The sequence below is a fragment of the Perca flavescens genome, chromosome 20, assembly GCF_004354835.1.
Source record: "Perca flavescens isolate YP-PL-M2 chromosome 20, PFLA_1.0, whole genome shotgun sequence".
In the NCBI taxonomy this organism is placed as follows: domain Eukaryota; kingdom Metazoa; phylum Chordata; class Actinopteri; order Perciformes; family Percidae; genus Perca; species Perca flavescens.
In genome coordinates, this window is record NC_041350.1 from 4,103,931 (window position 1) to 4,122,742 (window position 18,812).

The 18,812-nt window shown below is 39.5% G+C and overlaps 1 protein-coding gene across 1 annotated transcript; it reads right to left on the reverse strand.

Annotated features, from left to right (window-relative positions):
- Positions 1–7,282: 7,282 nt before the first annotated feature.
- Positions 7,283–18,213, reverse strand: nubpl (nucleotide binding protein-like). Its single transcript, XM_028565962.1, has 11 exons — positions 18,035–18,213; positions 16,408–16,552; positions 14,630–14,664; positions 13,486–13,576; positions 13,119–13,158; positions 12,782–12,872; positions 12,224–12,317; positions 10,617–10,702; positions 10,391–10,511; positions 9,107–9,189; positions 7,283–8,051 (listed from the first exon to the last, which is right to left on the reverse strand). Exons 1-11 carry the CDS (start codon positions 18,161–18,163, stop codon positions 7,989–7,991), a joined length of 978 nt encoding a protein of 325 aa, XP_028421763.1. The 5' UTR covers positions 18,164–18,213; the 3' UTR covers positions 7,283–7,988.
- Between the last annotated feature and the right edge of the window lie 599 nt (positions 18,214–18,812).

Here is an 18,812-nt window from a genome sequence, read left to right on the forward strand (position 1 = left end):
ACACACACACACACACAGAAGATGGAGAAAGAATAACATGCAAATGAGAACTGCTGCTGGATGAGTGACAGTGACAGTTCTGATTCGATGCACTTTGAGGATACCTTCTATAATCAGGGATTGTGTGCACCGATTGGATTTGTTGACTTCATTATTACATGTCATTTAACATTACATGTTATTTAGCTGACGCTTTTATCCAAAGCGACTTAGAATTGCTATATATGTCAGAGGTCACACGCCTCTGGAGCAACTAGGGGTTAAGTGTCTTGCTCAGGGACACATTGGTTATGCATCACAGTGGGATACGAACCCAGCTCTCCCAAACCAAAGGCATGTGTCATACCCACTGCGCCATCACCACCCCCAATTATTAGCATTATTTTGCCTTAAAAATGTGACGTGCATGAGGTAAACCTGGATTAAAGTGAAGATGAGTGCGTTTACACGCTCATCAGTATCCTGGTCCCCGTATACATGAGTCTGGTTCATTTACCGGATAATCGGCTCATCTTGCAAAACTTGGGGAAACAACAACAAACTTCGAGCTCACCGCGACCCTTTAAAACTCTTTGGCGGTACAGAGTCGAGTTGAGCTGGGGGTGTCAGTGTCCGTTTTCAGATGAAGTGCAGTGTGTCCTTGAGAGGTTGGACGTCTGAGTGGAACTTATTGAGTACACGAGTCCGCTCAGTCCGATCAGTTAGTTTGTCTGTGTTATTGTGTGTATGTGTGACTTTGGCATTTTAAAAAGGGTTAGGAACTTGAAAAAACCCTAATGTGCTGTAAATGTTTAAATGTGTGCACATTTAAACACAGGATCCGTTCCAACATTTTATTGTCGTCAATGCAGTGAAATGGTTGACACTTGGTTACAGGTGGATGATGGATGTTTTTTTCTAAACAAACGAATATTGAAAGCTTTACTGCGTACTTTTTTTTTTTACATTAATGAACATCCGCTAACATCCGTGCGCGATCACGGAAGGCTTGTATCGCGCGAACGCGCCAACAGTTTTGTTGCCATTACTTAGAATTCCTCATGGGGGAGACAGAAAATACGCACTATAGCTTTAAAGAAAATGTCACAGATCTGAATAGCATTAAACAACTAATAATAACAAATTAGGTTTAACTCATCTTGAGTTACATCATTAATGCATCCACAACCTGCACCACATCCATAATCTGCATTATTAAAGCAACACCAAAGATTCTTTTGTACCTTAAAATAATGTTTCCAAAATTGTTTCAGTGGCACTTAAACTGATATAGATATATATTTCTTTAGGCGTCTAAAATACGTTTAGCTTCTACTCCCGTCCACAGCAGTACTTCAGCTCTTTAATAATAGTAAAAGCATGGTAAAAGCAATATATTTTATTGATGTAATTATTATTTTATCGTTAATCTCCCTTTAATGAAAACAGGTTTCTGTTTGAGCCGCCTCTGATGAATTGGTTCTGGTAAGGTTAGAAGTTTCTCTTGAAAGAAGTTTCTTAGTTTCTTACCATAACCTGAATCAATAATGGATTTCAGCGTGTTATATTATTCATGTCGCTGCTCTCAGCGGGGATGACTCACATGCAGGAGGGAAATAATTAAACACATCTATCTGTCTATCTTTCTTAGCACAAGCTTTTATTTTGTAGCCACCCTCTTATTCCAGGATACGATTATCGATAGATGTAAAGTTTCAGGCTTCACCTCCTTCTCTCTCCGTCCTTGTTTTCTCTCCAAGTCTTCCCTCCTCTCTTCACTTTATCTCAGCTCCTCTTTCCTTTCCTCACTGGCACCAAAAAGTATGACCATTACTCCCATTTTAGCCAGTACTTCCAGAAAAATGCATTGAGTTTTTTTGTGATTTTTGCGGGCAAAAATCCTTGATTATGCGGCACGTTTTCTTAAAAAATGCGATGGAATATGCGGGATATTTATGCAATTTTATGCGATGAAATTGCGGGAACTTGCAAAACTGAAGGTTCTGGGTTCGAGTCCAGGTCGTTCCGGGCCTTTCTGTGTGGAGTTGGCATGTTCTCCCTGTGTTTGCGTGGGTAGGACTACGGTTGAAAATTAGCCGACTGGCTAACCCTGGCGCATTTACAGAAATGTTGATTAATGTGCATTGTCCTAATCAAAATAATAAATAAAAAATAAATCAAATAAACTTACCATTAGGGCCCTCAGGTCCACAACCCAACAACTCCTCGTCAACCCCCAGACACGCCTAAAAACCAGAGGGGGCCGAGCCTTTTCTGTAGTAGCCCCCAAATTCTGGAATGCCCTCCCACCCCATATCAAATCCTGTAATACAGTTACCAGTTTTAAATCAAAACCCTAGACGCATTTTTACTCTCTTGCTTTTAACTCCCTTTAATTCCTTTTTTATTTTTTTTTAAGATTCAGAGCTATGAACTGAACTCAACTTTTTCTTATCTTTTTGTATTTGCAAATTTTGTTCCATTGTTATATTCTGTGCTACATTATTTGACTTTAACTTTGCCTAACTACATTCATGGAAATTTGCACAATTGATTATGTATCTTTAAGGCATACTGTTTCTGCCTTCCCTGCTCTACCTGTAAAGCACTTTGGGTCAACTGTTGTTCGTTTAAATGTGCTATATACAAATAAAATGACTTGACTTGACTTTCCGCTCCTATTTTAGCTATCCTAGTCTTGCATAGCCAGACCTTCCTCCACAGTGCTGCGGAGGAGGGTCTGACTAGTCCACACAGCATTCCGGGATTGGAGAAAAACGTGCTCTGGATTATTGGCATTTCTTTTTATTTAATTTAGGTTTTTCTTTTCTTAACTTGTTTTTGATTTTGTGATTGTTTCTTCTTCTACTCTCTCCTCTTTTATTTCCTCTTCTTTTCTTCTCTCCTTTCTTGTGTCTCCTCTCCTCTTTTCCCTTTCCTATCTTTTTTTCCTCTCCTCTCTTGTCTCTCCGCTGTTCTTTTCTCCTTCATCTCCTCTCCTCTTTTGTCTCTTTCCTCTCTCTCTCTCCTCTCTTGTCGGTCTCCTCCTCCCTGGTTCATTTCCTAAGCTGAAATAGAATTGACTTCCCGATACAAGGTTAAATGAGTTTGATGTCAATTCTCCGCAGGGAGAGCGAGAGAGAGAGCGAGAGAGCGAGAGGTAGAATTAAATTGTTGACTGATAGTCGACCTCATCATGCTGCGCGTGTGTGTGCACGTTTGGCATCCATAATTTCTGAACATCCAGAAGCTTCACACAGTCAGACATCTTGTGAGCTCACTCTGAAAAACATCAAGTGGAAATCAAACGAGGCAGGTTATATTCGGACCAGGAACCGATCACGTTCTGGGACCGGAGGGGAAAGGGGTTAGGGTATGCAGGGCCCTCATAAGTAGAGGGCCCACAAAGATCAATGCATTTTCTTTTCTTTAAGATTATTTTCTGGCCTTTTTTTTTGGCCTTTAATTGTTAGGAAAGCTGAGAGTGAGGGCAGGGTGCAGCAAAGGGCCAGGGGTTGGAATTTTTTTATTTATTTAACCTTTATTTATTAAATCGATTGAGAACAACTTCTCATTTGCAACATGTCACATTCACACAGTTATACCTGCAAGCTGCCCACTACAACCACAGTCTGATCTGCTGGCCACTGAGCAGCTCCACTGGAGCAGCTGGGGTTAAGGGCCTTGCTCAAGGGCACCTCAGTGGTGGTGATGAGGGAGGGACAAGTGCTGTCACTTTTCCCAACCAGATTTGATCCTGTCGGTGTGGGGATTGAACCAAGCTCGCGTCTCTAACCTTCAGGCCACCGCTGCAATGCACTGCAACTCTGGCCTGTACAAGGCAGGATTAGCCGGGAGACTTCTTCTAAACGAGGGCGCACTTCCAACTTTGTGTGGAATACCTGCAGAACAGGGACATGGAAGTAGTTCTATACAATTTATTTTGTAGATTAGGGTGAATTTGTGTGTGTTGTAGCAGTGTTTTGCCATTGAGAACGAGCTAGCATGCTAACGGTTAGCCCCCTAGGCCCCTCGTCTCGGCTAGTGATGTAAAAAGCCGCGCGGATTTTGAAAAGCTCACCCGGAGACTGAAGGCAGGACACATTCAGAAACCGTATCTCACTCAGAACACCATGGATGGATTTTTTTTTTCAAACTTTGTATGCGTGTGGAAGCACCAGAGACACAAAATAACACCCCAAATCCCAGAAAAAGTGTTTTTTTCACAATATGGGCACTTTAAGCCTGCCCACCGACACTATACACGATGTGATTGGTCTGACTAGAGTTTGGTTTTCTGTACATACAGGTTTTGGAGCAACATATGCTGCCATCCAAGCAAAGTCTTTTTCAGGGACGTCCCTGCTTAGTTCAGCAGGACAACGCTAAGCCACATTCTGCACGTGCTACAACAGCGTGGCTTCGTAGTAAAAGAGTGCAGGTACTAGACCGGCCTGCCTGCAGTCCAGACCTGTCCCCCGTTGAAAATGTGTGGTGCGTTATGAAGCGCAAAATATGACAACGGAGACCCCGGACTGTTGAGCAACTGACGTCGTACATCAAGCAAGAATGGGAAAGAATTCCACATACAAAGCTTCAACAATTAATGTCCTCAGTTCCCAAATGCTTATTGAGTGTTGTTGAAAGGAAAGGTGATGTGACACGGTGGTAAACAGGCCCGTCCCAGCTTTTTTTGGAACGTGTTGCAGGCATCAAATTCAAAATGAGTGAATATTTTCAAAAAAACAATAAAGTTTATCAGTTTGAACATTAAACATCTTGTCTTTGTGGTGTATTCAATTGAATATACGTTGAAAAGGATTTGCAAATCATTGTATTCTGTTTTTATATACGTTTTAAACAACGTTGCAACTTCATTGGAATTGGTGTTTGTAAAAAAAAAGTCAGTTAAATCATTACATTTTAAGTTTAACAAGATTCAATTCAAAAAGATAATCCCGCCTTAATAAAAAAAGTAAGAAAAAGTAACAATCAAAATGTAGAAACTGAAAATATTATTACAAATAGTTATAATAATAATGATGAAAAGAGAATAATATTATGTACTAAAGAAAGAAAACAAAAGATGCAAAAACGTAAATATTGAAAACAATCTCTAGACTGGTGGTGAATCTTCCTCATGAATAAAAGTACATTTAAACATTATTCCTCAAGAGTATTTAGCCGTAAAACATGACTTAAATGATTAATCCTAAAAACTATATCAGCAGTTTCTGTGAAGAGTGAACACGTTCAGGTTCAGATCATAGATAAGAAATTAGATATTTCATGTTGTGATGACATTTTCTTTCAATTCAATATGCAACAAGCTCCCTCTGCTGTTTGTACGTAGAAGTGCACCGTGCTGTAAAATCCTGGACATGGATCGGACTTCTCTTCTGTCCCATAAAACTTGACTTGTTTTTCAGAAAAATAAATCCCCGGTAACCTTTGTGCCTTCATGGACTCTTTACTGTCTATCTTGATCAACAAAAACATTCAGTTTCACTAAAGCAGAGATCTTCAACAGGGGGTCCGGGGCCCCTAGGGGGTCCTCAAAGTCAGGGGGGCCTTCAAATTATTGTCGATTATTGAAAAAGAATTCTAAAATGAAAATGTCTTACCATGAATCCAACATATTATTAGCAAATATAAATCCCCAGAGATGATAGGCTTACTGGCCTATATGTAAAGTAGTCTCTACAGGGTTCGTACAACTTTTCCAAGGTCAAATTCAAGCACCTTTCAAGCACTTTAAAGTTTTTTCCAGCACCTTACACTACCGTAAAATACATACCAATGCATAGTCAAAATTATTATTTAGTGTCTATAAATTATTTAGTATCACATTAAAAGAGATAATGCTATAATCAGCCAAAATTGTGTTTCGTAATAGCAGAATGATCAGATATTTAAGCAAAACACGTTTTACTTTTCAAAATGTATCGCTGTCTAAGTAGACTTTGCTATCTAACCTGCCTGAGTCAATGTAAAAAACATCATTCCAAACTAAATCACTCAACAGGTTCCCTTCAGTAACCCTGAATTATCACCTTTAAAATGTTTAATCTCTAACATAACATACAGTAAGACAGCTATGGAGAGGAGCACTGAGTGGGAGGATCTGAGCCAAATGACATGCAGCTGGGTTAAATCAGACTAAATCCAGGAACAACTGCACCCTCTTATATTTTGCTCAAAGTTTATGCTAACCTTAATGTCTTTTCACACTTTTTTTCCAAATTTAGGGCATGCCGTACAAACTTGTAATGGTTCAGTCATATTGACACGTTTGTCTTCCACCCTACAAAGTTTGGGCTGCCTGTCTCTCTCTCTAACCTGAATAATACTTTTCATTATAATAATTAATATTGTCAATTTTTGAAAATCTTTTAAAAAATGAAAATGTCTTACCATGAATCCAACATATTATTAGTATTATTAAATCCCCAGTGATGATAGGCTTACTGGCCTATATGTAAAGTACTTCTTAAGATAGCCACACACAAACATAGTTACAGGTAAGACTTATAAAACTAACTTTCTGTCATATTTGCTGAAACTGACCCTATGTTCCAGTAGAACTACATGAAGCAGGTCATTAAAAAAAGAATCCGTCTCCTCTAGCACCACCTACAGCCTGGAGTCTGATTTGTAAAAATCCACCTCTCCCTGTTCAGATGCACCAATCAGGGCGTGTCAATCACTGCTCATGCACACGCATTCATTCTCCCTTGTGGGGGGAGGGGCTTAGGAGACCGTTTTGGGCTTTAGCAGAAAGGGGGGGGGAGAGACTGAGAAGTTGTCGATGTTCCAATTTTTTGGCTAAGTCCTGGATCTTCACAATCCTACCTACCGCACCTTTAATCTTGAAGATTTACTGTGCCACATGTATGTGTAACATTAAAAGATCATGCCAACAATTACTATTTTTATAACTTAGTATTCAATGCAAAAAAGTATAAAGGCTTTAGGCTGCCCACACATTATCGTAGGCCCAGTTTAATATGCAACCTAATTTTAAACAATATATGTAGTAGGGGGTCCCTGCGCCGTCTCTCTATGAGTTTAGGGCTCCCGGGCTTAAAAAAGACCCTTGCGCTAAAGGATTAAAGAGATTTTCTTCACATTATTTTTCATTCACAAATTGTCAGACTTTTTCCCAATCCAAACATGACCTCTCACAAACCAAAACGAGACATTTCATCATCAGGCATATTTATCTATATGAATGCATTTATACACATTAATGCGTTTCTATTTTTGTGTCGTACAAAACTTGCATGGATACGTACACGTCACAGAGACTTAAAAGTTTATTTGAATCGTCTGAGAAATCAATAGCGTGAACATCCGGAACAAATCAGTAGTCTGAGAAATATACACATATTTAAATTCAAAATGATCTACATGCATGACATAGTGATGGGTGTGAACCAACATTGTTTTATCAACTTCAGTTTACCTGCACCGTTTTATTAGAAGAACACATAACTAGAACCGTTATGTGACCAAAGTGTCATTTATTGTGAATATAGTGTGTATATTATGAAAGAGAAAGTTAGATATTAAGTTGAAACAAGTTTTAAAGCACCAAAACAGAGATATTCAATATAAATTGAACAAATGAATCCCAATTTTTGTCTAGATTCGGATTGGATTACTGATCCAAACTGAGGATTCAATTTCTCAAACCCGATTGCAGTAATATGAAGTTATTGTCCTGTCGTCTTATCCGTTTGTTTCTTGATTTTATTGGCATTTATTAATACTGCAATGTAACTCTGGGTAATGAAGTTTAAATATATTAAACAGTTACCTCTCGCTGCCATTCGGGCCCGCCAAAATTAAAATATTAAAATAATGTTACTACTGCAGTACTAATACACAGTAAAAGTGCTTTAGATCTAAGTTATCGTGCGTTCAACAACAAAGATGTTTGTGCGTTTCTGTTTGTGTGTGTTTCGTGTGTTGTTTGTGTCATCATGCGTGCTCCCAGTTTACATCGATCAAGTGTGGACTTCCTCGAGTCTCTGGACCACGGCAGACGCTACCTTCCTGTACGCCTCCGCCTGGAGAGGCAACACACACACACACACACACACACACACACACACACACACACACACACACACACACACACACACACACGCACACACACACACACACACGCACACACACACACAGTAAATAAAAATACACCTCAAAGCATCATGAATTGCAGGCAAACAGAAATATGTTTTTTTCATGGAAACTTCAAACAAATAAGGAGCCCCTAAAGCAACATGGGGATTTTTTTTTACAACACTTTTGTGAGATCAAGAAATTTAACTTATGAGCAGTAGAAACTTTCTGGTGCGCACAAAAAACTTTTCTCGTGACCAGTCAAAGTATCTCGTGCCAAGGAGGAGGTATTCATCTTCCTGAAAACGCAACAAAATGTACCGCATAGTGTCATCAACGTACGTCAATACGTAGCGATGAGCAGGTAACTGTTGACCGATTTCATGCTGTTTAGGTGAGATATTAACTTTGGCCACATAACGTTAGCAGTACTTCCTTAGCATCATTTTGCTAGTCTTAGACTAGTCTATAGCCACGACGTTCTAATACCGGGATTGCTTTGATGTCCTTCTTTTCCGCCGGATGTCCGTCCCCTTCCTCTTCCTTTGTGTTGGCGTTCTAACCTCCGGTGGATTTGTGAGGACTATGGTTAACTGCTCCTCAGATCTCTGCAGGGTAAATCCAGACAGCTAGCTAGACTATCTGTCCAATCGGAGTTTTCTCTCGCACGACTACTGTGCAGCGGCTCTGTGATGAGTTTAGCACCGTCCATGACGATTCTGATTGGATTAAAGAAATGCCATTAAACCACAGCACGTTTTCCTCCCATTACCGAATGCTATGTGGAGTAGCCAGACCCTCCTTCGGCGCGCTTTGGAGGAGGGTCTGGCAAAGCGAGACTAGCCTTAGATTGGTTTCTTGTGAGCGTGAGATTCTTTCACCAGAAAAAAGAAAGAAAAAAAAAATGTCCCTTTAGGGGCTCCACAGCAATGCAGCTATCAAGAGCAGAATTAGACTAGAACAGAATATAATAACATTTAATAAAATACAATAGAATCGAGACCTCTGGGCTGTTGGGAGAAGAGACGACCACTGGTTTCCCTCTGTCTGACATCTCTCTGATGTTTAGATGAAGAGGAACGTCACCTGGAGATTAAACAGGATATTAAAGGTGAAATCCGTCAAAATCCTGTTTACTCTTTTCCAAAAATAATGGATAGAATTCATGAAATGAATTAAAAAAAGTTAGATTTATAGAGACAAGATGATGCAGACAGTGCTAACTTTTCAGTGTAGACTGATTTTGTAAAGCGGGCAATTTTAATAGCAATTCTTTTTTATATTTTTGGATGAACTTGGAGGGATTTACATCTTTCTAACATAACTGACTGTGCCCTGTTTGGCTCTACTGACAGATAAAGACTTAGTAGAGAAGAGGACATCGTCACTCAAAGGACATTTTGAAATAAAAACTGACGGAATAATTAAATAAAAATAACCTGCGACAAACTTCGTTGTACTCTTTTGTTCTTCGGAAGGGGGTATATTTGCAGGTGTATGTTTTTAAAAACCTAAATAACAAAAGTCTCAGAAAAGACATCCATCTTGGTATAAATTATTCTGCCACAGTCAACTTTTTTAACAGTAACAGTTAAAACATGTAGGTGGAGTAAGCATTGCGTATAGACTGTGAAGGGTAGATACGTGCGTGTGTACGTGTGTGTATGTGTGAGTATGTGTGAGTATGTGTGAGTATGTGTGAGTATGTGTGAGTATGTGTGAGTATGTGTGAGTATGTGCGTGTCACTCTCTCTGTTGCTGTGAGAAGTCAAGACCGCCAAAATCACCATGAATCTGGGTGTTTTATTTTGAAATGTGTTTTATTTTTGTAAAGACTCCGGCTGCACTGTGGTCTTCCTGTATGTGATCACCTGCCTGGCTTGACACACATACGCTCGCATCTTGCGGAAGAATATGGGCCAAATAAAAATAGCTGTGCTACGCTGCTATACGCGAGCGTAAATTAACTGGGGGGGAATGAGGGGGGTTACAACCGCCCCAATAATCCAAACTGGCCAGTGAACCCACAGTAGAATAACATAATATTAATATATATTAAATATAATGTTATATTAAATATATATATATATATAGTTCAAATGAGCTTTCACACCCCCCCCAAACGAACCGGACTGCTTGACGAAAGGCCCCGGGGTTCGGTTAAAACGGACCAAACTTCTCAGGTGTGAAAGCAAACCATAGGAGTTTGTACATACAGCTGGTGCAACAGCCTGCTGTCTTTACTTTTCTATGAGCAGCTGAAGCACTTGCTGGTCCTCCCACGTACCTAATAATTTGACTCCCAGTGTGTCTGCGAGCTGCCGGGCCCCGTCAGAGCCGAAGATGTGAGTCTGGTGGTTACAGTTGGGACACTGGAAGACGCTCATGTTCTGCACCAGGCCGAGAACCTGCAGGAAACGTCAAACACAACGCGATGACCCTGCCGTAGCCTCAACCCTCCTTCTGTAGAAACATCAAACACACACACACACACACACGCACGCACACTTTACCGGCACGTTAACTTTCTTGAACATCTCGGCTCCTCGGCGAGCGTCCAGCAGGGCGATATCCTGCGGCGTGGACACGATGACCGCGCCTGCACGGCAAAACAAAACGCAGACACGCCTTTATTTAACGCTGAGCAGTTTGAACTTCTTCTGTTGGTGACCTCAAACTAAAAACTCCTTCAAATTAAAACTCACTTTTGCCTAATGGCTTTTTCTTAACTGATATTTGTTTGTTGTAATAAAAAAAAAAAAATGTGTGTAGCCCTTCTCACTACGGGTCATGCTAAGTACACATAAAACTACACTCGTCACTTCCCTCGGAGAGTTTCCAGAAACGCAACTCCAGCTGAGCTAAACCTTCACAAAAGAACCCGACCGATAAAGGATTTTTAAGACCGATATCGATACAAATATTTGATGATTTAAAAATCCGATATTCCGATATATCGGCCAATATATATTTAAAAAAAAAATCTAGAAACGCGTAACAAAACATAAACACATTTCCCTAAAATTAGTTATTTGTCGTTATTTATGAGTCATCACTAAAATAATATGATAATGCAAAAATAAACTTGCTTTATGTCACAACAGAACAGAGGAACATCAAAATATATTAAAGTTCTGATAAATAAAATGTATAAAAGACAAACTTAAGATATGAAACTTAAACAAAACCAAAAAAATCAAAAAAATCAAAGCGTGTTGCCAACAGGGACGTTGTAGAGCGCCCGCTGGTGGACAAACCATGCAACGTCAACACTCAGAACATGGATGAAGGGGGTTTCGTCCGTTTGTTATTTTTTTTTTAAATATTCATTTATCGACCATTATAAACGCCGATACCGATAGTTTGGAAAATGCCTAATATCAGCCCACCTCTATATCAGTCGGGCTCTAACAAACACTTAACAGAAATCATTTCTGTTATTTCTCTCTGAGTTCTGACCAAAAGCAGACAAATAGATTAATCGTTTTGCTAGCTGAATAGGGATCTTTTCGCCAGACTCAAAAATTTGAACATCGACAACTTCTCAGTCCCTCCCCCCTTTCTGCTAAAGCCCCAAACTGTCTCTTAAGCCCCTCCCCCCACAAGGGAGAATGTATGCATGTGCATGAGCAGTGATTGATTGGGGTTAGACACCCCCCTGGCCCTGATTGGTGCATCTAAACAGGGAGCGGTGGATTTTTGCAAATCACACTACAGGTATGTAGTTCTACTGGAACATAGGGTGGGTTTCAGCAAATATGACAGAAAGTTAGTTTTATAAGTCTTACCTACTGCACCTTTAAGGTCCTAAGGTATGACAGTTGATGGTTTTGTCAATTTTATGTTTATTTAAAACAACAATGTCCTTATGACAATAAAGAGGCGTGTTTTTTTGTTTGAGTACCTGTGCTATTACATCATCTGGCTCACATGACAGTGATACTACATCCAAAAGATGTATCCTGGAATTTATTCAAAACTTTATTTTGTTTGGAAAAGTAATACTGTAAATAAATAAAAAAAAATTTAATTTGAAAGAAACAACTTTCTCATTAATCGCAATTATTTCCGAGACAATTCATTGCACAGCAACATTTGGAGTTGTTAATGTGTGACTGACCTGCGACTGGGATGTTCTGGGAGATTGACAGTTGGACGTCTCCTGTACCAGGAGGCATGTCAACTACCAGGTAGTCCAGAGACCCCCAGTCCACCTACAAGAAGAACACACACACACACACACACACACACACACACACACACACACACACACACTATAATAATGTCTATAACAATGTATAACTGCATGAGAAGTTTAGCTTCTATATGGTGGAATTCCTACAAGCGGCTACTTGATGTCAGTGTTGTCCGAGGATCACAAAAATGCACAAGTCTCTGAAATTGCCTCACACACACACACACACACACACAAACACACACACAAACACACACACACATGGGTATAATCTAAACACACACACACACACACACACACAAAACCAAGGAACACAAATAGAACTACAACCAAGAAACACACACACGGGTATAATCCACACACACACACACACACACACACACACACACACACACACACACACACACACACACACACACACACACACACACACACACACACACACACACACGTGGATAATGGATAGTTAAAGCATTTTCACACCTGTCTGAGCAGTTTCTCTATCGCTGACATCACCATCAGCCCCCTCCACACAATCGGAGCCACATCGTCCACCAGGAACCCCATTGACATGCTGAGAGAGAGAGAGAGAGAGAGGGGGGGGGGAGAGAGGATTCAGAGCCGGTCAATTCAATTTCAATTCAATTTTATTGATAGCATCAAATCATAACAAGAGTTATCTCAAGACTCTTTACAGATAGAGTAGTTCTAGACCACACTCTATAATTTACAAAGACCCAACTATACCAATGATTCCCCCAAGAGCAAGCATTTAGTGCAGGGATCTTGATGACGCAATGCTTTGACTGGAGAGACTCACCAAGGAACGCCGTAGTTAAAGAGAGGGATCATCAGATTGTCTGGAGAAGAAGATTAAAAAAGTTGAAGTAAGTTTAGAGTTACAGAAATCTGAAACCGATGTCGTATTGTTTGTACAGTTATATGTGTCCTTCCTTTATGTCCAAAAATGCTTATGCTGATCTTATGTTTATGTTGTTATGTTGATTTTATCTTGATTTTAAAATGTCTTTTCTGTTACATGTTTGTGTTGTGAAGCAACAGATAGTAGCAATATGCTCATGACAAATTTCAAAGTGTATTCTATTCTATATATCAATATTGATATATAATATAGATATATTGCCCAGTCCTATAGAGCCACTATAGTAATAAACTATGTGCTGTACCGTCATTGAGCTCCGGGTTTCCCTTCAGGTTCATCAGTTTGGGAATCGACGGACCGTAAACGTCAGCATCCAACAGACCGACTGACTTGAGCTGAGAAAGAAACAAACAGAGGAGAAACGACTCTTTAACTGAAGACTATCTCTCTATCTCTTGGGCTGGATCCCGATATTTGAATATTCGTTCGATAGGTAGGCAGGTATTCGATTTTCAATTTTGGGATTTGAATATTGGTTTGTTGTTTTTTAAAGTGCATGTAGGCTGAAATGTACTGTGGTGTTTTGTCTCAGCCAGGTACAGAGAATGGTTGAGTTACTAGAAAGCCGTTATATATATTATATATATTATATAAAACGTTAATATATTGTTAAATTTAAATAATTTTCAATAAAAAAAAATAAAAAAAATCTATAAAAGAGCGTTTCTTTGAGGTCATTTTTCAGCTTTTCAAGAATCGGTTTAGGAATCGGAATCGTTTTAAAAGTACCGGTTCGGCATCGGAATCGTAAAAATCCAAACGGTACCCAACCCTGGTCGTCACTCCTCAGACAGTCCGGCAAAAACGCACATGGCTCCATTTATTTTGAAGGCCTGCGGCAAATAGTTGAGACCGATTCAGGTTTTGGATAGAAGCAACCTGATGTCACCCTGCGGTTAACAATCATGTAACAGGAGATCAGATTCGTCAGTCTGTATCGCGGCGTGCGAGTCCCGTTAACGTTACAGCAGAATAGGAAACATCACTGCCTCTATCGCTGAAACAAAACAGTTTGAAACGCTACGAAGGTAAAAAATGTGTCCTGCAACCACAAAAAGTGGTCTTGCTTCATCTCTTTTTCATTTTTCTCCGCTGCCTTCAGGTGCGGTCGAAATTTTGACACTCCGCCGCTGCCACCAACGCTTCGAATATTCGCTGTTGATAAGTACTGAGGCTTCGAAGCTTAAGAAACGGTATTGGGTACAGCCCAAACTATCTCCTACACTTTGTATCACCATCTCACCATAAGATCAGGTTGATAGGGGATAACATTTCTGTATAAATCTCTAAGACCTGAAAGGATAATAAATGATTGGCTAAAATGTAAAACGCGTTGTAAAGCGAAAACAAAAAGTTGATATGATGATATAAGAGAGATGACTTCTTACCGGATCGTTGGCCAATATTCCAAGAGCTAAATTCACTGCAGAGACAGAAAAACAGATGTTAAACATGTCCGACTGAAAAATCAAAGTAAGCGGTTGGTTGAAATGTAGTTCAACATTTATTCTGCACTGAGCATCAGCGCTGCACTACCAGCCGGGAGCATGCCTATGTTCCCACAGCCCTATTTATTTCCAAAATTAGGCCCTATGTTCCCACATTTCCTTTTTCATAAATTTGTATCAGATTTGATCTCCCTTTCTCACAATTTGGTAGCCAATTACACCTAATTTTAAGAAAAAACTTAATAACTTTTGCTTTTAACTTTAGTTCACCTGACTCCTGGAACAGATTACAGCACTTCCTTAAAATCAACTCACTTGTGCCTTTTGGATAATTTAGAAATCTGGTTCTAAACCTGCCAACCTCTACTTGTACTTGTAATTGCTTTATATAAAATTGTACTTTCTTTTGCATCCTTATTGTCCTAATTTATTTATCAAATCATTTTTCCAATTTCTTATAATGACGTTATAAGGTTTTAGGTGCAGCACCCGAGCCGATTTGGGCAGCACCTAAGCTGAATAAATGTAACAAAAAGACCTTTGTCACATATAATGATTGTAGATGAACTTCTTTAGCAAGTTCAATATTTAAGCTTTTTGAGTGTTTTATTTATGTATTATCTGTTCTAGCTTTTCCAAAGTTTTGGACACAGACATGGTTCATAAAACGGTCCGAATTGATGTGAAAAAAGAGACGCCAAAACTACCACAAAAGGCACATAAACCGACTACAAAGAGACACCAAATGACCCCAAAGGAAAACAGATACGACCATAAAGAGACACGACTACAACGAGACAGAAAAACCCACAAAGGGACAACATCCCAAACACTGGATGGTGTCGCTTCTGTTCTTTTTGTCTTTGTAATTTGTCTCTGCCCCGCAATGATTTCTTGAGTATGAATAAAGGTTGAACGAATGGATGAAGATTAATCCGTCCAAAACATCCATTACCGACTATTCTTTCTTTCTTTGAAATTATTTTCGAAGCAGAGTATGAGGGCGTGCACTGACAGTACCTAGGTAAGGACTACTAGCCAGTCAGAAGCAGAGTATGAGGGCGTGCCCTGACAGTACCTAGGTAAGGACTACTAGCCAGTCAGAAGCAGAGTATGAGGGCGTGCCCTGACAGTACATAGGTAAGGACTACTAGCCAGTCAGAAGCAGAGTATGAGGGCGTGCCCTGACAGTACCTAGGTAAGGACTACTAGCCAGTCAGAAGCAAAGTATGAGGGCGTGCCCTGACAGTACCTAGGTAAGGACTACTAGCCAGTCAGAAGCAGAGTATGAGGGCGTGCCCTGACAGTACCTAGGTAAGGACTGCTAGCCAGTCAGAAGCAGAGTATGAGGGCGTGCCCTGACAGTACCTAGGTAAGGACTACTAGCCAGTCAGAAGCAGAGTATGAGGGCATGCCACGCTAGCAGCTAGGCGAGCATTATAACGTGTGCTACAAAGTGACCACGTCTGTCTCTGAAGTAAAGGCTGGACTACAATAGAGCTGTTTGGAGCAGTTGGTGAACAGTGTTAAGTCCCTTTGGGGTGGACTTTGGGCTTTTTCGCTTTGTAAACCTAAAACGTGCACAAAAAATATATATAACACAATAAAGGAAAGGGGAAAAGCCAAACAGCATAATATGAGTACTTTGACTTTTGGATGTATTTGCTCTGAAGGAGTAAAGATGCTGGAAGAGTTGTTCAAACATTTATCAGCTGTACCTGCCGTGGTGGACTTGCCCACTCCGCCTTTCCCTGAAGCGACAACGATGACCTGTTTGACCCCCGTGATGGGCTTCTGTCTGGGAAGACCTTTGGCCATCTGTTGCTTCTGCCTCTCCTGTAACGCCTTACTATCCATCGACCTCTGGGAGGAACAGAAACACAACGGGGGACCAGATGAAAACAACATGAACCTGGTTGGCAAAACTACATACTTCCAGTTCATCAGTTTGACTGTTGCTCCTTTATTATTTAGTGTAAAAATTAGGCTTTCTGTAGGTTTGAGAAAGACAAAGTTAAGACTTAACAATTTTGGTTTTATTAGGAATAAGTAACCCAGAACTTTAAGTAGGGCTGTGCAATAGGGACTGTGTATTAGGCTTCGGAAAATGTGTCCCTCAGAACAGTGTAGATGAATAGCCCTGCTGTAAGCTTTGTACCGTCACATTTACCCTCTGGTCAGTGAAAAGCTCTTTTGCATATCCAGAGCCAGAGGCAAGAAGGGCAAGGGGGTGAAAAATGTTTACATTTGGGCCACCAAAAATTTACTTTTTCTTTTAAGGGTCTTGGAATTTGGCAAAAAAAAATGTTGCTTTGTATATATACAAAAGACAGGTTTCCTATTGAGTAAACAGCAATAATAAATAGTTACTATTGCTGTTTACTAAGTATTTCTTAGTAAGTATTTATTATCCAATTACTCGATTAATCAATGTAATAATCGGTAGAATACTCCATTACTAAAATAATTGATAGCTGCAGCCCTACATTACATTTTGCAAGTCAAGTCTTGTGTTCTGAAGGGGAATTCAAAAAGTTCAACGATAAAAGTATGAAGGCAAAATTTCACAAAAAATGTGTTTTCAACACTCTTGCAATCCCTGTCACATTCTCATTAGGGGCTGAGCCCCCAAAGGTCTGATCCTAGAATCGCCCCTGCCAACAACTATTTACAATTAAAGACTTCATGGTCTTCTGTATTCATGAATGCAGACTCCGCGGCTTATTAAGAGCCTTTTATTTATTAATGGTTTCCCAACATGGCTTATAACGGATCTACAAAGCATTAATGAAATGCTTTATTAACCATTTAATAAGCAAGTAGTGACAATGTAACCGTTAGTAGCCTACTACTAGTATTGCTGCAGCTGCGGTAACATTATTTTGGTATTAAAAAAAATAGTAGGCTAATAATTCATTGAAACCCTATGAGACCGATTTATAAAACAAGTTGTTGATCAGTAACAGTGTTCGAGCCATTTGTGTGTAGGCTATTATAACTATAGGTAAAATCCGGACGTATACAAATTGAGCACTTCCGGCTGTGAGGTTCAAAATAATATCTTTAACATTTGAAAAAAATTTAAAGCGAAAGTAAATACTACATTGCATGTGTGATGAAAAACATGTAATGCATAAACAATACAATACGTGGCATTCAATTAGATTTTCCATGTGTATTTTCTTTCTATTTTTATCATTTTGTTTAACTGCCACCACTTTTATTTTAAAAACATCCGGTCTTCTTCTCGCTTTCTTTCTAGCTTGACGTTAGCATTAAGCTGTTAGCTAGTTAACTGACTAACTTAACGTCAACTGAAAACTCACGGACAGACGGTAACCTTACCTGGCAGCGAATGAACTGCGCACAACACGCAGGTCCCGGTTTTATTTCTATCCCCGTTCGTATAACGGATACTTTATTTCCGGATATTCTTAGTAAATGAGACAGTCTGCTGTATGTGAACAGGGCCATGTTTAGCTGTTAGCATCAAGATGCTCCTCAGCTCGTTAGCTTGGTGCGCATCAAGGCTGCGCAAAGTACGTATGCGTATGCTTTGCTTTTGTTTTCTTTCCTTCTCTGAATAGTTATTATTTATTTTATATATTTTTTATAACTTTAATTAACGCTTTTTATAATACGACATTGACTTAGGCTGCTTTCTGTACAGTTATTAATACATCAATCAAATAATCAATTCAATAAAAAAAATCATATCTTAACTAAACTTAACTTAATTTTGTCACTTTTACTGGGTAAATAACAATCATACTTTTTTTTTGAAAGTCAAAGTTTCATAACAAAGATTATATGAAATAATCAGTCTTCAGTGGATAGAAGATGTCGTTATGTTCAGATTTTGCAGTTGCAATTCAAAGTATAAAATCAGGTCAAACAGTTGGAGAGGATCTTTTAATTGAGGTTTATATGATACTATTAAATCTGCAGCAAGTAGGAATAGATGTTCAAGAAAAAATCCAAAGCACTCGTCTTCAGAAACAATATAAAATGCTTTTACCAGATGCACCTGCTGCTTTATATTATTTCACTTCATTCTTTTGCCTGTAACTTCCTGAAGAAGGCTGGACGCCTAAACATGTTGAAGTGATGTTTTTGATCTGTA

Bases quoted from the DNA above. Each gene is read 5' to 3' on its own strand.
- nubpl (XM_028565962.1), bottom strand. From the start codon at position 18,163: ATGGCCCTGTTCACATACAGCAGACTGTCTCATTTACTAAGAATATCC. The intron at 16,553-18,034 runs GTAAGGTTACCG...TGTTCCTCCCAG, and splicing joins CGCAGTTCATTCGCTGCCAG to AGGTCGATGGATAGTAAGGC. The intron at 10,703-12,223 runs GTCAGTCACACA...TTTGCCGTGCAG, and splicing joins CCAGAACATCCCAGTCGCAG to GCGCGGTCATCGTGTCCACG.